Below are 24,816 nucleotides of genomic sequence, written 5' to 3'. Positions count from 1 at the left end.
GTGTCCAATACTGTTTTGCTACAGGATCTCATTTCCTGAGTGCCTGAGAATTTCCCGCATCATTAAGATGACCAGCCTCTAAATGCATAGACTCTTACATCCCCAGTCAGACTCCTGGCTCTCGTGACCTTATTTTGATTTCCTTAATGTTCATGGCTGAAATATGTGAAACCTCTTGCAAGAGGAGCAGACATACTGATCTATCAAGGAAAGCTGTGGACTACACAGTGGGATGTGTTACTTTACTAGTTGCTGGCTAGCTTTGCAGTTGCATGGGGAAGTAGTATATAAAAGGTCTGGGTGAGCAGCATTAAGCTGTATGGCTTGCAGCTCGAGTGAAGAGCTGATTTGAAGGTTATGAGTTGACCTTCTGACTCATTGCCACAATTAATAGAGCTTTCACTGGGAAAAGGTGTGAGATTGGTGTCTTGTGCAGGGGGATCTGTGCTCTGTCCATGCCTGTGTAGTTTTCTGTGCTAGACACTTTTTTTCTAAAGTGCATTGACAGAAATCATCTCCTCTATGCCTCAGTGATGCCTCCAAGTCTGTAACCCTCCAGGATTTTAATCAGATTGCCTGAAAGTAAAGGTCAGGTTATAGTAGTCTCATTCAGCATTCCCATACACTGAAAATCACTTGTCCCTCTCTGGTAAGCAAACATTAAAATATACTGAAAGCAACCAAAAAGATGCTCAGATGCTGATTTGCAGATGGCAGAATGGAAATAAATGCTGGCATCTGCATTGGTTTGGTTTTTATGGCTCCTGCTGTTCAAAATACTGGGATTCAGTGTAAATTGCAAGGGAATGAGATACAGCAAGGAGTTTCTGTAGGGTCAGGCCCCTGTGAGCTCTGCATCTGAATGATGAGGACTGGATACAGGTGATGTTAAGCCCTGCAATCTGGAGTGGGTGTGAGGAAATGAACTTGTGTACTTGCAAACAGCTTTAGTGGGAGTGGTGCTGGGATTGGCCCTGGGTAGGAGACAGTGTGATGGTTGAAGGAGAGACCTAGGATATTCACTTCTCTCTTTAAACCCCATCTCTTTGTTTTCTCTTGCTATATGAGATGTCAAGCCATTACTTAAAAAGTTGTAGATGCCAGCTTCTCTTTTGTTGTCCATGCACACTTCTAACCCAAGTAGCAAAGCCTTGTAGTGAGTTTTCTTTGATGTTAGAATAGAGTTAACTGTCATCTGGCCCTATCAGAAGATGTCAGAGGATTGATCAGATTGCATTGTTAGGAATGGGAGAACGTGTTACCTGATGTGTTGACGGCTCCACGGGTTTGATTAAACATCCTTGCTGCAAAGCCTGCAGTAGAGTACTTGTGCTCATACCTGGCTGCTGCAAATTTGTAATGGCTTTTTTCTGACATTAAGAACTTGTTTCATATGCTTTACTCCACAGTGTATCGCACCAGAGATCTTTGGTTGTTAGTTTTCCTTTTGTTTTCAACACAAAAAGGGCAGTGAAACACTGTGGTAGTACCCAGGAATTTTTGGCCCAGGGACTGACACGTGTAGACCCTCATGTGTAACCTGTAGATGAGACAGAGCTGCTTCCACAGCCCCAGCACACTTCTGAGACCCTGAAGAGATGCATGAATGTATTAGAAAGATCCAGAGCTGTTGCAGAGATGACTTGGTTGTAGTGCCTTTGTTGTGGGTCATCTTTTGGTAGCTGTCAGGAAATGTTGCAGCTGATACTTTGGTCTTTCATAAATAATATATAGTGAATCCTCCTTGAGTTAACCGTGTGTTTTTCTCTAATCTGTGCTCAGAGGGACCTCCAAGAGTTGACGTCTCTATAATTTAAACAGGGGAGTGATAAACCTTTTAAATGGGCGTGAGTTACTGTTGTTCTACTGTGCTAAGGGCAAATTACTCCAGACATCTGCTTGAGCACGAGCATCGTACTCCTGCTGTACAAGACATGGGCAGGGATCAGCTTCTGCCATGAAGAGCCTGAAGTCAGAAATAGTAATATCCTGCCCCCAGCCAGCTTGCAGACCGTGGTGAGGCACTTACTTACGTTTCCTTCCCTGTCAGTGGGAACAAAATGCAGCCTGGTGCCCTGTAAGCAGCCAGTATTCAACTGCAGGAACCACGCTGAGGGCAGTCAGGGCTTAGCCAGCATATAATGGGAGCTCTTTGAAAAACAGCTCTCCTCCCAGAGGTGACAGCAAAGACTGGCTTGTTCGACCTTGACTTCTCCAGTGAGTTGACGTGTGGTGCAGCTTGAGAATTTCCATTACTTTGGCTCTTGTCTGTGTGCATGAATCCAGCGCTGTTGTGTGGGGTTGGCTGTAACGCAAGCAGCACCAGGAGTTTGGCTCAGACCTGCGATGGCTTTTCTTCATCAGAGACTACTGTGCCTTACTGGTATTGCAGATATACCTTGTTGATAACGTTCCAAGAATCCCTCGCAGACCCCAGGAACTGCTGGTCTGAGGCTGCAGGGCTCCCACAGCACTGCTGGCCGACTCCTGCTGCAGCGTGTGCAGCACCTGCGATTTTCATCACGTGGGCAGAGCTGATGTGTGCTAGAAATCCCTGAGCAGCTTCAGCTCCTTCAGAAATGACAGCCACAGCGCTGCGAGCAGATTGCAGGGAAGGTGTTCCTTGCCGCAGACAGAGATTTTTTTATTTATTTTTTATTCTTTTCACTCCCTCCTTTCAAGTACTTTCTGCCTTGGTTCAGAGCTGACCTAAGCTGCACATGGTGCCGTGGTGGGAGAGGTTCTGTCTCACTCCTCCCTTCTCTCCCGAGGTGCTGTTTAGATACTGACTGTCACCCCACCCTGGCTGCTCACGGTGGAGGCTGCAGCCCCCATCCCTCCCTCTTTGCAGAATTGCTGCAGGGCATGCGGCCTGATCTGAGCTGGTGATGTAATTTCCCATCTGCTTTTTAAATTTCTGCCTCATCTGAAACCACAGCAGGGAGTGGGGGGGGAGAGGAGAGCCTTCGCAAACAGCCATCTCAGGAGTGGTCCTGCTGCCTCTCCTGCTCTCCTCTCCTCTCCTCTCCTGCTGAAGATTGGCAGAATTTTATTGGTGCCTATTTAATTTGTGCTCTGCAATCTCTGCTGCTGAGCCAGGTTGGTATTTCACCATCCCAGCTGGTTTTTGCTTCACCTAAAAACAGGTGAAGACAGAGTAGAGGCAGAGACACACTTTGCAGCCCTGGACTGGTTGTAACAAGCGAGGCACAGGAGCTGCCATGCAGCGGGATGCATTAGCCTCATAAAGTGCAGAGATAAAAGAGCTCTTCATTATTCCCTTCCAGATTGAGTTAAGGCTCTCAACAGCATTCAGGCTCACTACCTTGAGTTGCAGTAATTCAGTTTTACACAGACATCTAATGTGCTGTGCTTTTCACCAACACTTCCTGAGTCTGTAGTGCCAAACAAACTTCTGAACCCAGCAACTCCCAGCTATTGATCCTGAGATGTCTTCGGATCTGAGCAGTAAGTGCAGCACAGATTTTGTAGATAACTGTGCATGAAGGCTTGGTCTGTATCTAGCAGTGTCAGCTGTGTTATAGCAGCACTGCCAAGCCAGAATTCTTGGCTTTTGTCCTAATAAGTTGATGAGCTCTAAAAATGTGATCTTTTCCCTCGAGCTCTTGTCCTCCATGCTTCTCCAAGGACCTGTATCCTTAGTTCACTTTTGCCACTAGGGAAATATATTTCCTAAGATGTGTGCAGAACTTATCCTGCAAAGCAACTGTGTGATACTAAGACATTTTTCAGGGCACAAGTATTAATGGGAATACTGGAGTCAACTGCAGATGCTTTAGTGTTTTAGTAATTCTGTATTATCTGCACCAACACACCTTCAGAAAAGAAAGAAGAGAATATTGGCAAAGCATGCATCTTTTCACTGCTAGGTCTTGGAATTTATGTGATGCTGTGTGGAAGTGGAGTAAGCTTGGACTTGGCTTATATGTAAGTGCTCATACAAGCAAGAGAGCAACATCAGCACACACTGAGATGTGTGCGTGCAGTTGGAGTTCTGCCTTCAAAAAGGAAGGGGTTGAGCACCAGGGATGGTGCCTGACATCTCTGTGTGGTGCTGGGGAGCCAGGGGGAGACTGGGGGAGGAAAAGGAGCTGGGCTGGTGTAGCTGAAGGTCAGGAGTGCAGCAGCTTTGGCAGAGCTCTGCAGTGCTGTGGGACATGGGCAGCTTGTCCTCTGGCAGCACGGTGTGGGGTCATGGATGGGGACAGCAGGTGTTACCGCTCGGGATCAAAATGTACCAGCTGGGGTTTCCTGAGCTTTTTTCCTTTTTTTATTTGGTTTTCTGGAGGAGGGATGTCATTGGGTGGGAAGAGGCAGCTGCTTTAGCTCCGTTTCTAAGCAAAGTTTAAAGCACTAAAGGAAATGTGTAAAAAGGTGCACATGGCAGGTGCAGAGCGGGTCCTTCCTGCCGGCACGCTGCACGGCTGCATCCTGTTTGCAGTAGGCTGGCCTGCCTGGCAGGTGAACAGAGGGTTTTGCCTTGGAGCTAGTGTGGGAACCAGCTTCACAATGCCCAGATACTGCGCTGTGATGGCTGTATTTACAGCTCTCACTGAAATCATCCATTCATGTCGGCGGTGCAACTGAAATGCTAGCAGGAGCTGAATAATTGCTGCCTAATGACCAGAGTTACAAAGCCTGACAACTGCGTGCTTATCAGGAGGAGGGGATGGATGATCAGAGTAATTTGTATGTGACAGCGTATTTGCAAGTCCCTGGTTAGTTCTATTTATGACATTGAATTACAATTATTGTTCCAGTTCTCAGATCCATAGATGAAAGTTATGTATTTTTCATCTAAATACATTTCTGTCCCTTAATAATTCTGGGGTTTTGTAGTAATCTTTCCATGATGCTGGATCTCCTTCTCCTTCCACACTAAAATGTTAAGCTAATCTTTTGTCAGATCTTCATAGACAGACCTGTATGGGACTTTTTCAAAGATTTTTGGAGGATATTGTACAGATGCTAAGGTCCATGAAATAAGGCTTCATCCCATTTAATAGTTTTATCAAACCAAATCTCAGAAATGCTTTTGAACCAGCTGCATTCATTTGCAAATTTAAAGATGCTAAGATGCCTTGGAAAGGGAGAGAGCTGAGGATGTTGGAATTGAGCTGAGGAAGAAAGAAGTCGTGGTCAATGACTTTTCTAAGAGATCAGTCTGTTGTGCCAGCAGTGGCATAGAAATAGTGGAGAGAGGTGTGCCCAGTGCTGCAGGTAGGTGTTCTCCAATGAATTTCACCAGCTTGCTAGGATGGAGAAAGCACAATCTCTAGAGTGAGAGAGCTTGCAGTTTGCCTATAGATGGGACACTTATTATAGGCACAGGAGTTACTTGCTATTGAGGTGCAAGACGATTTGTACCTCCTACAAAGCAGACTGCAGTCATTCTTTCTTTTGTTGAGTGTGAGCATTAGCTGCTGGGCAGTGTTCTCTGGATTGCCATGGGCTACATGAGGGAGGGGGCTTGGCCCAAGAACAGGTGAATCATACTCCTTGGTCACTCTTAGGAGACCTCACTGGGTTAAGCAAATCTGTTGCCAAACGTGTTTGTGCACTGTGACAGCTTCCGTTGTGCACTGGCTTGCAGAACAAGACATTCACAAATTCATTTCTGTGAGGTGAACAGCAGCTTGCTGTGTGAGTTACTGCAGATACCTTGCTGCTCCTGGGTGAGAGCAGCTGAGAGCAGCATGGTCTTACTCCTCTTTTATTTTCAGGGCAGGCACTCTGCCTGCTTGTGGCAGGATAGCTGCAGCACACGGGCCAGGAGCACTGACGGTGACTTTTTGTGTTGCAGTGATGGCGTACATGCAGTTTGTAGAGGACTACTCAGAGCCACAGCCATCCATGTTCTACCAGACCCCACAGAACGAGCACATCTACCAGCAGAAGAACAAGCACCTCATGGAGGTCTATGGCTTCAACGACTCCTTTATCAGCTTAGACCCTTCTCAAGATCTGGCACCCCCTCCTGCTCTCCCTCCGAAGCAGCGGCAGCTGGTGAGTGACACCACAGTGCCCTTCCCAGCCCCTCCTGGAGCAGCTCTGTGTTTGCTGCTCCTGTTTCTGACAGGCTGTGGTTGTGGGAGGGGGTCTCACTGATGTTCACGTTGTATTCCTTGCCATCTCATTAAGTGTTTTCAGGCATTTTGCATCGTCTACTTTGAGTTCTTCTGTTCTTTTCTAACCCTACATTCAGACTCTTCCCCTGAAAATGAGATTTCATCTTCCACATGGCATAGCTGAATCTGTGCCAGACTAGAGACACATGTAATGTCTGTTACTTTGAAGATTTTGACACACTGGGCAGCATGGTTTTGAAGAAGTTGCTGCACTGTTGTTCCCAATGTTGTTTTGCAACTGTTGTCAAGGATGCCACTGATAATAACCATTCAAACATAATCACTGCTTTTGTGGCTCCGTCTTTGCCAAAGCCACAGAATTTTGGTACAGCTATTATTTAACTCTTGCATGTTTTCCTTACATTAGTCCATGTGTGTGATTCAGGAGTTTACCTGTTTTTCACTGCTACCTGACTTAGATTGGCCATGGCTGTAACAAATCAGGATGAAATACAGGAGCAGGGCCACGCTCTTGCTGTTAGATGGCAACTGTCGCAATGCATCCTCATGTTATCTGTGCTAAAATTTGACTGCCCCAGGGTTACTTTTTAATCAAATCAGAGAAGCTACACAGAGGTCTAATTTGGGAATTCAGTAACTACATTCCTGTGGCTCAGATAGGTGTCCTGACAAGATAAAGTAACTGGTGAAGTAAACTGAAGTAAACTGAGTATTATGCAGTTTGTCAATGGAAGCAAAGCATTTCTTTGCTGCCCTTTAATCATTATCTGGGCAGCCAAGATGTCACCATTCTGCCTGTCAGGTATCCTTCTAGTTTTGCAAGCTGATGCTATCAAGGTGTTGCTTGCAGTTCCCCTGAAGCAGAGGTTTCTTAAAATGCAGCCTTGTGCCTCTGCCTTCATCTCCAGTTGGGAAGGTGATGCAAGCAGAGAATGGCTCATTCAGCAATCACTGGAAAAGCCATCAGGTTCTATTGTTCCTCAGCTCCCAGTGCCCTGAGAGATTCTGAAGCAGCAAATCATGGGGACATCAGCTGCTCCAGCAGCGAGGAAGTCTGCTGGATGGACTCCTCTAAAATAATAATTAGGAAGTCCGTTCTTGCAAGCTTCATAGCTTGTATGTGAAATGTTTGTATGTTATGTTCAACAGGACAGAGCTGAGAAAGCCTGGATACAGCTTGGCCTCCCTTGGGCCTTTACTGTAGTGGAATTCAGGAGAAATTCCTGATAGTATTTGTTATTTGCAGACTAATATCTCTCTCCTGTGCAAACGATCTGTCATTTAGAATTGGACTGAAAATTTGCTGGGTGTCCTGTTAAGCAATATCTCAGCAGCACCTGTGAAGCCCTACAGGTCACACTATGCAGTCTCAAGTTTCCAATCTGCAGATGGGCCAAAAAAACAAGACCACAAAAAACTGCTAATCTGCAGGAGTCAGCTGCTGCCCAGCTGAAAGGGGCAGCTCCTGGCTGGGCAGCTGCTCCTGCCCATACCTGCTCCTGTGGGCATCTGCCCCTGGTGCCTGGAGAAGAAGGGCAGTGAGGAGCAGCATGCTTCCCCCTGGCACAGCTGTCTTGGGCTGTTTATTTTGAAGGGATTTGTGAAACAAAGAAGATTTGAGCTGTGATTTTTGACACACCCCTTGAGCTCAGGAAAGGCACGTTGGTGTGTCTGGCTCTGATGAACTGTATGAATAGCTGTTTGCTTAACAAGTCATTATATGCGTTGTTTTACAGTTAGCGTTTCTTACCCTTTATTCATAGCCTTTTCTGTGCTTTCTTTCTTTGTTTCTCCTGTCTCTTGCTTTCTCCCCCTCTGTTCAGCAGGCCTCCTATGCTGCCTCTTCTTTCCCTTCTGTCTCCTACTGTGTCCAGCAAACTAAAGTGCCCTTCACCCCCGAGGACACCGGTGCCGCTCAGGGCCTCACTATGTCAGTCTCTAACTCCTTTCTCAACCGGCACAGCTCCTTTCCTGTGCATTCGGTGAGTTGCTCTCCGTGCTTCTGTAACCTGTGTTTGTGCTGGTGATGAAATGCTCATCTGCAAGCCCTGTGCTAATGCTGCCAGTTCTGGGTGAGGTTCTACGGTGGGGGAGGGAGGGTTGAACTCGATTGTTGTAAGGCAGGTGATGAAAGCGGGGTGCAAATCTTGCTAACTGAAATACAGGGAAAATGTGGTTTTTGTGTCTGTGTTGGGGCTGGGAGGAGATCTGGCCTGGGTGCTCAGGCACTCTGCTTTGACCTGCTCACCCCCAGGCTGCTGGTGGCACTGCACAGCCTTTTTGTTCTGCTGCATAACGCCAGCCATGCGAATGCGCCTATTAAGTACTGCTGTGTGAGCCTGGCCTTCGGAGGAATAACGAGATGCCATCCTTGAAATAGATGGATTTAGCCAAATGCATGGAACAGTGGATATGGCTCCTTAATTTTTTTTTCCTAGAAAATGGCCTCTGACACATCATTCATGTCATGTTTGCTTGTCTGCATCTCTTTGCATCTCCGTGGTCCCAAACAAGCTCAGATCTCTGAGTTGCACTGATGAGCAGTCAGAACCACAGGAGGAGCTGAAAATTATGTAAATTGAAATAAGAATAATGTTACAGCACTGCCTAAATGTATGATCAGCTGCTTAAATTAAATGGTAGCAACAACAGAGTGTTAATGTAATGAAATTAAATCTAACCATGGAATTCCAGTGGCTCAACAGTGTGGGAAGTGTTTGCATGTAGAACTGTCTGGTTGTGTTCTGATTGCCTGCATGATGATAGCTGAGAACAGACTTTTTTAACAGCAACGTGGATGTTTTGTAAATTACACTGATTTTGGAGATGTTATCAGGCAAGAGCAGGGAAAACTCAGAAGTGCTGTAGTTTAATACTGAATATTTGAAAACTATCCTCCCACTCCGTCACTGCGTTTCAACATTTACTCATTCTCTAAAAATGACAGTGAAGCTGTGTGCTGGGCCTGAAGAAGGAAGTATTCAGGGACGAGTATGTTAATGCACATGCAGTAAATGAAAGCTGCTGGCTTCCTTTGGTGTGAGGGAGAGCAGTGTGGCATAACCTTGGGAGCAGGGAAGCTGAGGTGTTGGGAAGGTGAAGGTTGGTGCTTGCATAAGTGTGTGGAAAAAACAGTTTTAAGGTTTGAACTAAGGCAAAAGTTCTTAACTGTACAGTTCTCCATTACACAGAACTGTAATCCAGATAAAAGCGTGTCGCTGGTTTTGTTTTAATTGAGAGGCTATAAATATGATACTGTAACGTTCTAAAAATACCTGGGCACTTCCACTTTTAGAAGTGTCCTGATTTAAGTGGTTACTGCATACTTAACCATTCTGAACTGTTCTGATCTTGATTCAGACTACGTTATTCTGAATATATTATTTGATGAAATGCTAAAATCACGTTAGAAAATCCTTACTTCTGCAAGGATTTGGTGAAGGCAAGATGAATGGTTGAAGTATGAGTTGGGCAGTGCTCTGTCAGGTGCACAAAGAAAGTAAACTGAATTAAAAATGATGACTTAATTAATTAATGCCTTCAAATAATGGTAATCTTGTGGTCGTGACAGGCAGAAATGCTATTTTCACTTGACAGCGTCTCTTTGTCTCTGAGCTGCAAAATACCAATGTCCTTACATATTTCATAGCTGACCCATATAATACTATAACCGTGGTTTATCCCGTTTTCCCCATCCCTAATGAGACAGCAATGTGAAACAGCTGTTAAGGCTTGGATCCCTCCCAGGGTGACACCCTGCGTTCTGCACTCAGCCGGACCAGAACCCTTCCTGCATTCTGCTCCTGGGCATTGCCTGTAATGATCGTTTCATGCAAAGGCTGCTGTGATCTGCACTGCGCTCCTGTCATTCTCATGTCTTCATTGTCCCCACTCTCGAGTGAGTGCTGATGGTGAGCAGTAGATGTGGTAGGAGCTGAGCATCAGCTATCCACTGCTCCCAGCAGTGGTGGTTGGTGCCAGAGCACACCTTTCCCTAACAGCCAGCTCAGGAGCTGCCTTCCTGCATACCCAGATCATCAGTGGAGATGGACAGCAGGGGCAGCCCACTAGATCTGTGTCAGTCTGTTCACGTGAAGGCAGCAGGAAGGCTTGAGCCTATGGCAGGGTTTGCATGTTAGCCCCCTGTGCCTGTGCACAAAGGGCTAGCTCCTTTCTGTTGCTTCACAGGGCTTAAAACCATCGTTTTCAGACAGGGTTCTTTACTTTTAATTTGTAATTTATGAATTTATTTTCCAGAATCCTGACTTGTTTTTCTTTCCCATCAGAGCTGCAGCCACTGCTGCAGTCCAGGAGCCACCACTGCTCTGTCTGCCCACTGATCATTCTTTTCCCTTCGTTGTGGGAAATTGTCTCACAGGTAATAGCTTGTATTGGATTGAGGCAGGTCCTGAGCGACTGGATCAGACCCTGTCGGTTTGCCAGGTTGGGTCCGGCATTCATCAGCTCTGATTCACATCTGGCTTCTGTGGCAGCAAGGCTCACATTCATAGCATGGGCTGTAAGGACGTCCAGCATCATCTTCCCCACTGTCACACCATCAAATCTTGCATTGCTGGGACAACTGGGTTGTACCAGGAGCATTGTAGGGATTTCCACCTTCCCACCTCTTCTGAAAGCAACGTTATTTTGTTGGACAGTGGGGAAAGAGGTGCAGCAGGGAAGCATCCGCCTTGGTAACTGTCTGCAGTAGTTTCTCTACAGCAGATCACCTCCCTCCCTTCTCAGCTCCTTGTGCTGTTGACTGGAGGTGGCTGGGCAGATGTCCCAGAGGCAGCAATCAGATCTCCTGGCTTCCTGGCAGCAGGGAACTGCACTGACAGAAAAAATCAGTCAGGAACTGAGATACATTGCTATCTCTCCACGTTTTCCACCAAAGACTGCAGAAAGGCTTTCATTCACTTACAGCAAGGAAGTTTTCTTTGCTGAAACAAGGGGTGTACTTGTTCATCTGAAGCATGAAACCACCACTAGTGGAAAACTGGCTGTATTTCCACTGTGGAGAAACATCTTACCTTTCTCAAAATGCTCTTTTGTCTTTTGTTTTCCTTCACATTAAGGACCATTTCCAGTAAACTTCTTGGGGAGCCGAATTGGCCACCCAGTTCCAACAGAAGGTGCAAGTGATTTCCTTAGGAAAACTCTTAATTCAACACTTCTGCTTTCACTTGTTCAGGCATATCTTCAGCAGATTGAGAAAATGCACAGAAGATTCACAGCAACTGCTTTTCTTCCTTGTGTGTGCATTAAAGCCTGCTCAAGAAGAGGCGGGTCAGATAAGTGCTTAAAGGTGCTCACCATTCAGACATGTGCTCTGCATGTTTTCCCTGCCTTGCTTCTGTTTGTAGCTCTGTTCCATTTGCTGCCCAGGCTGCAGCTCCAGTCTTCACCAGGGGCTGAGTTATTTTGGCTCATTTATTGGTTTGATGGTGGGAGCCATCAAGAAATCAGGACCATGAGAACACAGTGTGTTGATTCCTTTCTGTCCCAGGCAGGATTTGGCTCCTTAGTTTGGAGTAAAGAGAAGGAGAAAACAAGCTTTGCATCCATGTAACCAGCTCTTGAGCATTAAGCATTGTTTTGCCTTTCCTGTTTCGTTTTCCTCCTGCATTTCTGTTTGTTCCCACTGCAGGTTGATATGGGATCATAGTGCTGTTGTGTGCTGACATCACCTAATCCTGCTTGTGAAAGTCACTTCCCTCTGTGGTTTATGTTTATTTTACACTACCTCTCCCTGTGGAGGCCTGTGGAAGCAGTCCCCTGGGGGGACTAGGCCATATATCACAATTTCTGTATGGCTTTTTAGGAGCCTTGCCTTCATCTCCATGCTCTGCCTTTGCAAGATCTGACTGCTAGATACAGTGGTATTGCTTACAAGGTAAACAGGCGCTGAAGCTGTAGTTGTGATCAGATTGAGTTCTGATAGTTTCAGGAGAGATGCACGATAGCACGATCAGCAAGTTTTGCCAATGTTTTCATTCCCTCCACCCATTTTCACTGCATTCCAGTTAATTAGAAATTTGGATTTTGTATTTTCTCATACAGAAGCCAGGAGAGCCTTTCCCAAGGGAACAGAAAACCTCATCCATCCATCTGCTGTGCTGACCATTCTTTAAAAATAGCAAGATCAGCCGTGTGACCAGGTCAGAGGCTGTGCTGAGAAGCATTCAAGCAGGAGGAGTTGCTGCCTTTCCTGTGGCAGCGCTTGAAGCCGTTCTTTTGGCAGCTTGTGTTTCCACCCATTCATTGTAGGAGCACTTCCTTCCTCATTAGCAAAAGTACCTGGAAGCCCAGAATTGTGTCATGAGATAGGAAGTGTTTTCCAATGGTTGTCTGTGTAATTATATTCTTAGGGTGTAGCTTTATACAGTGCCCAGTATTTGTGCACATAGTTCTCTCCTGTTAGAATTTGGGCACTCAGTTCTGGCGCGCTGCCCACGTCTCTGTCTTAATAGCATTAGCAGAGGAAACCTAAAAGGTTGATCCCTTCCTCTGATAGCTTCTTGTTTTGGGAGTCGGATGCTCTATCTGATCTGGGAGTGTCTGGCAGGAGCGCAGTTAATTTGGCAGGAGCCAGTAGGGTGACAGAGAAGGCTCTGCTTAAAAGGTAAGAACTGTGGCTGCTGATGCTTCAGATGCTCTGACAACTGTTTGATTGAGTTCAGCTCTGAATTTAGGATGCACATTGCTGTTACAATCAGCAGCTGCCTATGAACACCCTTTCTCCCTGATCCCAGGGCCGAATGGATGTTGAGTAAGGTTTCTGTTAGAGTGTTTATCTCCTGCCATCTAACCCAAATAAACGTTCCTAACGTCATTGACCTTTGGGGCATCCTGTAACGCCCCTCTTAATGATGGAAGGCTGTTCTGAAACAAACAATCAAAGGCAGCAAATTGAAGATGTTGAAAGATGCCATCTCTGGAAGGGCTGTGTGTGCCATGCTGCTTTCAGTGCATGTAAACTGTCAGGTCTGGACAGGCTGCCTTCCTGCTGCTCCCAGGAGATTGCTCTGAACTCAGAGCGCTCCTTGTGGAAATGCTTCCCAAGTGATGGAGCTTTATCTAAATCTGCTTCAGTGGGGAGAGGGGAGGGATCTCTCCCTGCTCTCTCTTCTTCCCTGTGCTGGCCATTTGCTGTTGCAGGTCAGAATCCCTCGTGACGGGAGACTTAACAGCAGTTGGAAAGAGGAAAATGTCTTTTCTCAAGGGATCTGGTTGCTTTCTAGCTTCTCAAAGATTATTTTGAAGTTCTTTGCTGAAAGCAAAGTCATGGAGTTGGAGGTCGTGCAGCCATAGCTGAGGCCTTGCTGACCCTGCAAAAAAACAGAGAAAAAATAAGCACTGATTTGCTTCTAAGATAAACCGTTGCCTCTGATTTTGTGGAGGGCAGAGGACTGGTTTCATTCCAACAGTTGTCTTGAATGGACTCTCCCCTCCCAAAATAAGCCTGGCTTTTATGGGATGATAGGGCTTCTCAGGGCGGTGCACCTCCCAGACCCCATGGCAGCAATTCCTGCTGCAGCTGCTGGCTGGGCTGGGCTGGGTGGGCACAGCAGGAATGGTGCCATATGGACCTCATCTCCACCGCAGGGTGTTTTTCCACTTTCAAAGTATGCTGCATTCTTGGCTCCTGTCCCAGCATGGCTGCATAGCTGGAATTCCTGGGCTGCTTGAGCAGGAGGAAGGAGGGGTCTTCCTGGCTGCTTTCTGCGAGATGCAAACAGTACAGAGAGACTGGAAGTTGAGAACAGCTTGGCTAATCAATGCCAGCACACCAAAGGCTTTTCTGTGCTGTTCCCTTCGTTTAGCAGCAAGCTGAGAGCATGCCTGAATCATTTAATGATTGTTTGTGGGTCACACTGGGTCTCATCGCTGGGGCAGCAGATTGCTGAGCAAGTTCTCGAGAGCCATTGCAGTGTGTTGGTGGGAGATGCACGTGCTCCATCCACTTTGCTCCTGTTCTTTTTCTGAGGGGTGAGCCTGGGACTTGGGGCATTAGTTGGCACGTTAGCGCCAGTGAGATCATGAAATACCAGGGAGACAGGGCAGGCATAATGAATCTGCTGAGCCAAGATGATGTCATGAGCCCAGAGTCTTACGAGGGATTTAGTGTTTTGTGCCATGCAAGTGAAAATGAATAAATGTAGAGCATTTATCCAGGCAGAAAGTAAATACAGAGATTAGACTTGTCATTGTTACTGAGGCAGCTCCAAAAGCAGACGGTGTCCCTGGAGCCAGGGCTGCTCAGCCATGAAGAAATGGGCAGGAAGAGAGAGGAGCCTGCCCTAGCACCGTCTCCTTTTAGCCACAGGCATGCGGTAGGGATTTGCATTTTGATTATTCTTCAGTAGTCTTTTAAGCTCTCTTTCCAAAGCATCTCCCTCTGCTCCTCTGTATTGTGGCCTTGAGTTGCATTGGGTGCACAGGGAGCGCTGCCAGAGCTGCAGCACGACGGAGGGGAGCTGGAGGATTGAGCTGGTAGAAGGTAAAGTCTGGCCTCTGACCTTTGTTTCCTTTCCTGCTTGTAGTGGAGAAACTTCTGTTCCCAGGCTAGGAGCCTGAGGCGATTCTCAGTTCAGATTTTTAAGCTTATATATTGTAGAGAAGGGAGAAAAATACCACCGCCAAGCTGGGTGTTGCTGCAAGGTGCAGGTGATGGACCGAGCTTTGGTTCTTACCAATTTAATTCATTTTTCCTGAATTTTCCAATTCATGCTTTTGTTTCCCTTTCTTCCTTTACTGTCACTTTTCAGCAAGCTGAGCTGCTTGGGAGCTGTGTAGTGCAAGAAGTTAGTCACTCAGAGGGTGGTGAGGCACTGGAACAGGCTGCCCAAGGAGGCTGTGGATGTCCCATCCCTGCAGGCATTCAAGGCCAGGCTGAATGTGGCTCTGGGCAGCCTGGGCTGCTGGTTGGTGATTGTGCACATAGCAGGGGGGTTGGAACTGGAAGAGCATTGTGGTCCTTTTCAACTCAGGCCATTCTGTGATTCTCTGATTCTGTGATATTGCTCCAAGCAACCACCACAGCTCCACAGCTGTATTTCAGCCTGGGTTTGGGATGACACGGTTATTCCTTCCTTCAGTCCACAGGGCTACAATTCAGATCTCACTAGTGACCGAGCTCTACAAGCTGTAAGATAAACTCCCCTCCAGCAGGTTTAGCATTGTTGTCTTTTCATTATTTATTTTTCTGGTGGGTATCAGCTGTGTTCTGTTCTTGTTTTGTAGTCACCCTGATGGCACATCTTACTAGCACCAGATGTTAAAAGGCAGAGGATTGCTCATGTTTTTCTTGGCAGCATACTCCCACTGCACCCTGCTTAATATTATCAGAACAGTAATCTGATGATTAGGAGAGATGGTGAAATGAAGCTTTATGTAGATGATCTCCTTTCATCTCTTCAGCTGACTCTTGGAGGCACTGCATTAAAGGATTGGTTTGATAAGGAATTCAGGGCTCCTGAGGGCAATTATCATTTTTACTCCCAGTATTTCTCAGATGGAAAGGAGTGAAAGCATCTACTGCTGTAATCTCCTTTATCCTTCAGCGTTGCTCTGAAGGCACAATCCAGTCACCCCTCACTGTGAACTGTGTATTCTGGAACGGTCTTGACACAGTAGCTGTTAAATTACAGGGCTGGAGCAAACGGCATCTTAAATTGGGATCCAGTGGAAAATCCCAGCAAAGCAGAAAGCCCTCAGAGTGCTTTTCCCTGCTGAGATGCTTCCAGCGCACTCACAGCCGTGGTTTCTGTATACCTTCGCATCCCTTCAGCCAGTCTGGTGCTGTCCAGGTGTGCTCTGTTGCTCACTGCTGCAGCACCAGGTGTCCCTCCGTGCTGACCACCCCGTTGCCACCATCCATCCTGCCCTAGGCTGCTGTTTGTGGAAGGGCTCACCTCACCATCAAACTTGCCCGCCCAGGTAACAATTCCTGCTCTAACACGTGGAGGAGAAAATAAGGTTGCCTCTGTTCAGGGCTGCCTGTGGGCATGGAGGTGCTTTTGTTAGAATTACCTTGTGCTGTCACTGCTAAGCTGCCGCTGATCTAATCACTTTTTCTCTTGTCTGTCTCCTTCCTTTTCCCATCTTCTTTGTTTTTGTGTTGTGCATCTCTGCGTCCCCGTAGTACAAGTCTGTGTTTAGGTCCTACTCGCAGGACTTTGTGCCTCACAACCAAGTCTCCGTACCTCCTTTCCTGTCTTCTACCTCCTCCTCCTGCTCCACCGCACCCTTTCCGCCCGTCCACCCGTCTCCGAGCTCTGACCTTGCAGTGCCAGCCACGGCCAGCCCGTCTCCCAGCACTGGGGATGTGCCAAACTCCTCTTCGCAGGAGAGCAGCTTTAACGGGAGTGCTCCTGTCTGCCTTCCTTCTGAAACCTCTCTCACTGATTCTCTGCAGACGCCTTCGGTGAGACTGTCCAAAGAGGTGATCGTGTGCACCTTAACACAAGGCCGGGCTTGTTTTTGTTTTAAAAGAATGTCACTTGTGTTAATAGTTGTGATTTGGTTTCCAAACTTGCGTGTGAATGCTGAGAGAGTTTTCTGTACAAAAACGATGGCTGTAAATCTGAGCAACCCCACAGGTTTGAGAGGTTGGAAACATAAAATGTCAAATGCTGGTGAAGGGGAGAGGAAGAGAAGTTGCTATAGCTTCCTGCAATTGTGATACAAATCAGAGGAAGGTAAAGGAGTGCTTGGCAAGGTTGGCTCCCAGCAGTGCTTCACATCCTGCAGGAGCTGCATGTCTGCTCCCTGAGTCCCTGCTGAGCCCCAGGAGCAGTGACTTAGCTCAGCTCCGCACTCTCCTTACATAAGCCACTATTTTCTGTGGGCTTCTGCTGTCCCCAGCTGCCAGCACTGCTGGCACTCAGTGCAAAGTGTAACGCAGTGCTGGAGTTGGGCTGAAAGCTGTTCCTCAGTTCAAGGTCCCTGGTTGGTTTAGCAGGCCAGTAGGCAGGTTACTTCTTTAAGCACCTCATTTACAAGGCGATTTCTCATCTGTGTGTTGCAAAACCTACGGTTGATGGGATCAGAACCTCAACTCTGCCTCTTCACAGTACTGAGAAGAGGGACATACACCACAGAAATCAGTTTTTCACCTTTTAGACCTGACCTTGCTGTTGCATCTTTGTTGTTTTGGTTCCTTGTAAGCACCCAGCAGCCCTCAAGTCTGGCTCAGCCTGGCTCCTCAGGGCTGGCAGCGGCACAATGGTGCTTGTGCTCAGGCTCTGAATGCTTAACAGCTGCACGCTGGATGTCCTCATGTGCACTGTGCACCTGCACAGCTCCCATAGCAGCTCTCGCTACGCAGTGCCTGCTGCTGTCCTGCTGCAGCCTTCAGGACAGTCCTTGAGAACTCCGGTCTGGTCACCTCTGGGAACATGCAGCTGGAGGACAGGCTGCCACCTCGGTGATGGCACCGCAGGGCGCAAGTGCTTGCTACCAGCCAACGCTGCCCAGGGGCACCGTCAAGTATTTCCTTTCATCCTGTCTCCCCTAGAGTGAAAACGCCAGTGAGGAGGCTGGTGAGGGTGAATACGTCAATCTGTATTCCTCTGGCCAGAGCAACGGGGAACTCCCTCATGCTGGAGGAGTAAGTAACCGGGAGAGGCCACGCTCTGGGAAGGGGCTGCCTGGTGCATGCTGAGCTCACACTGTGGCCCGGCCCCTGCACACCCCGGGGTGCCCGGTCCCCTTGCTGGTGGTCCCTTCGCTTGCCCTCTCCTGGCTTGCAGGCTTTGATGGCCTCCTGTTCTGATGCTGAGAGCCCCGGCAGGATGGAGGGATGGCTTTGCCTTCCTCTGTGGCCCATTTGTGCTTTGCTGTTTGTTTGGAGCTGCTTGCATAAGGTTCCCTTTTAGAGAGCTGCACTCTGACCAGCACGGTCTTCTGTCTGTGTTTACTCTTGTGATCGCTTTGGCTTTCCTATTTCAATAAATAAAGCCTTGTGCTCCCCTTTTTTAATTCTTATTTTTCCTTCCCCACTTGGGTACGAAATGATTGATCAACAGCACCGTAACCACGCTCTGCTTCTTCCTTCCCTCCAGCCTCCTATTTGAGCTGTTGCCTTGAGATGGGACATACCCCATGGCAGGGAGGTGCCACCTTCCTGCTGTGTCACCCTGAGCTCTGTGCTGCTCCCTTTGCCAGCCCTCACCTAGAGCGGCCCATCTGCAGGATGTTTCCAAAGCCTTTATCCCTGCTGGCATTAAATATGCAAGGAGATGGTGCCCCCATCATTCCCCCTCATTAGGACAGCCCCAGCCCTCTGGGCAATCACTAACTGATCCTTAACTTGGAAGCAAAGGACTTTACAGATAGATGCAGCCTGGAGAAATTCCACAGGCGCTGACAAATCTCAGCTCCCTGGTGCACCTTCCCCACCAAAGCTGGGCAGGGTTAGAGGTGCTTTCAGTCCTGTCGGTTCAGTAGATGGAATGTCCAAGGTTCGCTTTGCACGATGTTAAATAATTCTGAACTCCAGCACTGTTAGATTAATATCCCCATTTGCCATTCATGGCTGTTTCTCTCTTTAATAAACGGCTAATTTAAAGTGCTGCAACTCTATTTTCTCCGAGCTGTCCACCTGCTGTTCCATGCTGTGTTCGGGTGGTTCTGCTTGTTTGCATTAGCCTCATTTCCACAGCCATGAATTGTGAAGTGGAAGCGTTCCATCATTGTGTGAGCTCTTCTGATGGAGGAGAAGGGAGTAGGAAAGGCACTTTGCATCCCCCCCTCCCCAAGGCAGTCTGGTCTTTTGGGGGCTGTAACTGAGAGGGGAACTGAAACTGGAGAGCTTGGAGCTGGCTGTGTCCATTCTGATTAAAGCAGAAGGCAAGTGTATTTCAACAGTAAGGGCTGGAAAAAAAAAAGCAGTGAGAGAGTTAAAATTCAAGACAACAGCTGACTTGTGTTGTGACTTTCAGCATCATTTCACAACGTTAAAGGCAAACAATACTAATTGCACTAGTCTCCAGAGATGGTCCCAAATTTCCTATCTAATTAACTTCTGTGTTTTCCTGGCATTTGGCATTAACTTGCATCAATCTTTAACTGCTCTGAAGGAATTTACAGCAAAGAGCCGTTTAGAGGCAGTAAGACTGTAAATGCAGGCTTGGCTGTGATGCAGGATCCAGGACAAAAATGAAAAACTTCCTTCTCTTTGCAGGAATCTCCCTCTGTCAAAGACGGCCATTCCAAAGACTCCACTTCAAACAGCAGTGCCATGGGGAAGGAAGGCAAAGATGGTGCTGAGAGGTGAGCCTGGCTCCCCTGTTACAGCTGCTTCCCTGCTTGGAGGTGTGCAGAGCACCAGCAACGTTCCTCTCTCCCTTTCCTCTGCTGGGGCTCATTGTGGCTGCCTCTTCTGCCCCCAGCCCTTCAGGTTTTAAGCCTATTCAGTTGGGTTCTTTTGCACAGTGGCAGAGCAGTGGGATCCTACTGCAGAAGGAGGATCAAGGCAAGATGTCATTAGTTAACTCAGCAAGCCAGTAGAGGTTAATGCAGCCTGTGTTTGTCATTGCAAGGCCATCTAATTGGCAGTCCTGTCAGAGACACTGGCTGCTCCCTCCTGCTTCCAGGGAAACATGAAAAAAGTCTGTGTCACTGCTGGGAAATAGTCTTCAAGAAGGGAATTTCTTCCTAACCCTGCTAGTTAAAGGCTGGCAGAGGCCCCAGAGCAGGAGTCTTTATATCCCTTCTAATACTCTTAGCTATCATTTGCCTATGTAAATGAAGAGGTGCAGGCTGTAACAGATGGGCTTCAGTAGGAGTGGAGTGAGTGCTTCCCTGCTGCTCGAGATTGCTCTTCAATTGCATTTCTGAGGCAAAAATAGAGAACAGCATTGTTTTGTGTGTGACAGTCAACTTCCCTCCTCCTATTTTCTGCAGTTGGTTTGAGGGTTTTAATCCCTGCAGTGAAGGAGGCAATACAGCAGTGCTCTGCAAAGCTCAGTGCAGATTGTTGCACCAAATTCTGACCTGTGCCTGGGGAAAGCTGTAAGGGATGTGCACTTTTTTCATGTTCTTATGAATGCAGGCATCGAGAATGTGCCCAGGTGCAAGAGCACCTGTCTGTGGAGTAATGTGCACCAAAAAAGTGGTCAGGATGCCAGATCTTCCTGCAGAAAGAGTATATGTATGTATATATATATATATATAAATTTTTTTTGTCAGATCACAGCCCATAGTAGCAGCATTTGGAGCATGTTTAGTCTCTGTATATTTGAGGGAGGGCTTAGATTTGTGTGCACTAATAATCTGGTGAATTAAGGAGATGTGAAAGTGTGTATTCATGCAGGGCATGGTAAAATCCTTTGTGCCAGAAATCCAGGCAGGTCCTAAAGGTTGGTTTGTTTTTCAAGTGGTGCACAAACTAACAGAGTTACTGCTAGACCTGTAGGCTTGTTTGCAAAAGCTTTACCTCCAGGCCTTCTGTGTGCTTACTGCTACTTAGTGAGGATCTGTTCACTGAGAGCTGAGGTGGACTCAGCATCCCTCAGTCATCAGATGGACGACGACACTGATGGTTGTTTGCCTGTTTTTTACAGGCAGCAGCAGTCACCAGATGCTTTGGAATCGTCACAGCTGGAGGAAGAGGTGGATGAGCTCTCCCTTATCGACCACAGCGAAATTATGGCTAGGTTAACACTGAAGCAAGAGGTGGGCTCCTTCGGGGTGTTGTTCATGTTCTTTGGTTTATATTCTACTGAGAGCTGATTTTCTGAAGGCATGGTTAGCATGTTTCCCAAACAGGACATTGCGTTGCTGATGGAGAAGAAATGACTTTGTTTCTGGCTTGGGTGCATTCCCAGACACCGTTGCTTACTATGCTCTTCAATCAAGCTGTTTTTTCATGCAGCTTGAGGGAATACACAAGGTTTTGAAGCTTTCAGATTTATCAGGGGCTATTCTGAACAATAGAAAGAACTTGTCATTTACTGACACTTTAGGAGTGTTCTTTGGGCAGCTAAGAGAGAGAATGAGAAGCTGTTGCTGATTCCATGAGTAGTATTTTATGTGTCTTGCCAGAGAGTCACTTGAATTCACATTTTAGAAATAGCTGCTCAATGGCTGCAAGTCTGTGGGTTTTTTTCCAGTGTTTTGCATATTAAAATAGCAGGTTTAGATAAGGGAAGCCAGGCACGATTCCAGTCTGACCTGCAGGAATATTTCCATCAGCTTTAAAAAAAAAAGCACACAAAAACAGCAGTGATTGCTGATCGTTTTGGAGTAGCAGATCTGCATCAGCCCTTAACTTTTTTCTTCCTTTTTTCTTCCTTTATGGTCTGCATATTATAAACAATAGAGTACTGCTCCTGCACCCCATTTCCTGCAGCGTGGGAACCACTGGCTGACTGATAGATGAGTGCTGCATATTTTCAGTTGCGAATAGCAGGAGCTAAAAGAAGGATGTTCTCAAAGCAATGAGGCAGGGGTCAAGGAGTTAGCAGGGCTGTTCTTCTGCTCCTGGTTATTGGATTGCTTCAGGTGACCTCCAGCCAAATAGTTCCAGATTAGGGAATTAACTTGCTAGGTTTTTGATGTTCCAGGGGCATGCAAGTTGAATGCACGACCTCTCACCCCACAGCCACTGTGGTACATGATCCTGCACTTTGAGACAGTTCACACAGAGCTGCTGTTCTGTTAATGGTCTTTTGGGAGCATTTGGGAGTCTGGGATATTTCTCTTCATTCTTCTGTGGCCAGAAGGTTCAGCTTTCACTGTGCTTCACAGCCTGGTTTTAAGGAGTCAAAGGCCCTGAGTGGTAATTGACCCAAATCCTCATCTGGGACACCAAATGTTTGACTCAAATTCCAGGATTAGCCCAGCACTTTGAGATCGTGCCCCAACTTGAGCTGCAAACAGTGCCAGGAACAGTGTGTGCTCTGCCAGTTAGTGCTGAGTTTGAGCCCCAGAGATGGTAAACCAGACAGGAACTTGGGTTGTGTGTAAAGCACTTCTGTTCTCACTGCAGGGAGATGATGGGCCAGATGTCCGCGGAGGATCTGGAGATATTTTGTTGGTGCATGCAACGGAGACCGACAGGAAAGGTACAGGGGATGCCCCGAAACAAAGCTGGGGAGTATGACCTGATGTGGGCTTTTGCTGCTGGGCTTCTGCACCTCTGTGGTGTGAGCAGTTACGATGTGACTCTTGCTGCTGGACCAGGGTGGAGAGCTCTGCATTAATCATCCCCCGAGTTGCAGGGGGGGATTGTGCTTATCTTTGGTGAAACAGAGGTAAGCTGGATAAGCGCCTGGTCATTCCATTTAACAGCAGGGCTGGAATTAACTCCTCATGGCCCTGGAGCCGGTGGAACTGCTGCCATGGTGTCTCCAGGCCTGCTGAGGGCAGATGTTGTCTTCTGTAAGTGCAGAAGTGATGGGGGCTTTTGTACCCATGGCCATCAGGCAGCCTGGTGGCACTGCTGCCACCCCCTCCTCACTGCCTCACTGCCTCATCCAGCTCTGTACCACTACCCCTAGACCAGGGCAGGGAGGGGATTTACTGCATGTGAAATGAGATGTGGAGGAGAGAGCCAGGGGTGGCAGCTCCTAGCTCTGTTTGTTACAGCCCCACTCTCAATCCAGCCCCAGTCACCACCCACGTGGAGCAGCTCCTTTCTGAGAGCTGTGACACACACAGTCGTTGCAGCGTTTCCAGAGAGTGATTTTGAATCTGCCAAATGCATTTGTGCTGATGGCCTTTAACCAGAATTGATCTCCTTATCTCCTGGGATGCAAGGCGAAATGTTCTAACCCTCTGAACCACTCAGCTCTCATATTTTAGAGGTTTGATAGCCAAAGGGGAGATATCTTTCATGTGCATTTTTAAATGGCAGCTCTTATGCTGTAGCATAAGGTGTTTCCAATTACTTACAGCACCATTCAGCTAGCAGGAAAATCCTTCCCTTGGCAGATATATTTCCCTATTTACGTCAGGCATCAAATCCAGGCACAGAGGACCAAAGTTAGGAGCATACTAGAGAGAAGGAGGCAATTCATTGCCCTGTGGTTAGATAAGTACATTAAAAAAAAAATCTAAATGGAAATGCCCCATGTACAAAAGCCAAAACTGGAATAGAGAAGCTCTGATTTACTCTTGCTGTTCTCCAGAACAAGCATCACATTGGAAGAACTTCCCCACTGTGTTTAAAGACACCACTTGACAAAGGGATGTGTGCTCAACCACCAGTTCCTGAATGGGGAGCTCAGAGGAGGCTGCAGGCAGTGATGTGAAGGCTGTGGAGAACCTCTTGAGATGAGGAAAAAGCAGAGCAGGATTCTGAATGCACAGCAGGACAGGGGGAGAGGATGGGCAGAGGGGGAGCGGTGCATTTCTCAGCTCAGCCTTGCATGCTCTGCCAAGCTGCTGATCTGAATGGAGCACGGAGGAATTTGTGCTATGCTAACCCAGTGTTTGGGTGACTGAGAGGGTTAATGAATTAAGCTTACAATGAGAAGAATTCAGGGCTTGTAAATCAATCAGCCAAACAGCACAGAGGGGTACAGTTAAGAGGCTTTCCTTTAAAGATGAATTTCTTGGCAGCTTTGAGTGCCAGAGCAGACCAGCTGTATTACCTCACGTTGCCTTTTGGGCAGATGGGAACCCAGAATAAATGCAGCTCCACGCCCTGCTGCATGATGCTTCTTGTCCATTTGAGTTTTCTAAAAGAGCTAAATGGAATAAGGGATGAAAGGAGGCTTGTGGTCTTTGGGATCAAAATCCGTGGTCAGTTAAGTGCTCGCAGCCGCGTGCGAGTGCAGGATTACAGCTGGAGCAAGCCTAGGGCTCACCCCTGACATGACCACCCAGCCTCCAGCTTTACAGCTTACATCTGATCGCTTTAGCCAAGAGCCAGCAGCACGCTCTGCTTTCAGAGCACGAGGAAGAAGCATCTCTGTGAGGCTGCTGCCAAGAGGAGCACTGCAGGTAGCGACGCACGGCTCTCACGCCGTTCCCTGCTTTCCCACCCTTCCCTGCACAGTGGGCTCACGTTCTGACATGTGGATGTGGGTGTGGGGTGCTCCCTGTCCTGGTGGAACGTGCACAGCCAAGCCTGGGCAGGCCCAGCAGGAGCCTTCCCCTGTGGGTGCTGCTGAGCCTCTCCAGTGGTTGCAGCGGGGCAGCAGGGCAGCGTGCCATCCCACTGCAGATGCTGACTGCAGCACAGCTTGGTTTGATATCAGGCCTAATTAACTTCCATTTTGATCACATGGCAGCGTTCGTGTCGTGGCAGGGTCACACACGGGGCAGAGTCAGTTTTTGCTGTGCAATTTACTCCTTTGGTTGAAAATAATCAGATATTTACGCTGCCCTGAGGCAGACTTCCTGGAATACAGCAAGGGCAGAGAGGCTGCAGCACCAAGCCATCACACTGAAATATGAGTGTTCCTGTTCAGGAGGGAAGTGACTGTCTTCTGCAGGGCTCTGTGCTGGCTGAGCAGTAAAGGCAGAGCAGGCACCCCCCTCTCATTGTCAGATCTTCTCTTTAAAGCATCCCCAGGGCTTTCAGCACATTTGAATTTGACCTGTTACTACAGTTCCTGTCCCACAAACAGGTTTGTTTCACCAATCCCTTTGGTGGTCGCATAAGCTTGAAAGCAAATTGAAGTACTGCAAATGGGAGCCAGCCTAGGGGACAGGGCAGCTCCTGCTCTTTTGCCTAAGGGTCCATCTGCTG

The 24,816-nt window shown here is 47.7% G+C and overlaps 1 protein-coding gene across 8 annotated transcripts in view; it reads left to right on the top strand.

The window, feature by feature from the left end:
• RAPGEF1 (Rap guanine nucleotide exchange factor 1) overlaps positions 1–24,816 on the top strand; it is a 76,666-nt gene that overhangs the window by 44,052 nt on the left and 7,798 nt on the right. For 3 of the 8 annotated variants that reach the window (XM_048965628.1, XM_048965625.1, XM_048965627.1), the window contains 7 exons: positions 5,825–6,027; positions 7,934–8,092; positions 16,258–16,539; positions 17,632–17,724; positions 19,300–19,388; positions 20,681–20,792; positions 22,108–22,183. In XM_048965628.1, the coding sequence (XP_048821585.1) occupies positions 5,825–6,027; positions 7,934–8,092; positions 16,258–16,539; positions 17,632–17,724; positions 19,300–19,388; positions 20,681–20,792; positions 22,108–22,183 (1,014 nt within the window). The remainder of the gene's footprint in view (positions 1–5,824; positions 6,028–7,933; positions 8,093–16,257; positions 16,540–17,631; positions 17,725–19,299; positions 19,389–20,680; positions 20,793–22,107; positions 22,184–24,816) is intronic. The other 5 variants (XM_048965626.1, XM_048965629.1, XM_048965630.1 and 2 more) reach the window with 5 other exon arrangements.

Source organism: Lagopus muta, chromosome 19 (assembly GCF_023343835.1).
Source record: "Lagopus muta isolate bLagMut1 chromosome 19, bLagMut1 primary, whole genome shotgun sequence".
Classification (NCBI taxonomy): domain Eukaryota; kingdom Metazoa; phylum Chordata; class Aves; order Galliformes; family Phasianidae; genus Lagopus; species Lagopus muta.
The sequence above is the reverse complement of the archived record's forward strand: the minus strand, read 5'-3'. Positions and strand labels throughout refer to the sequence as shown.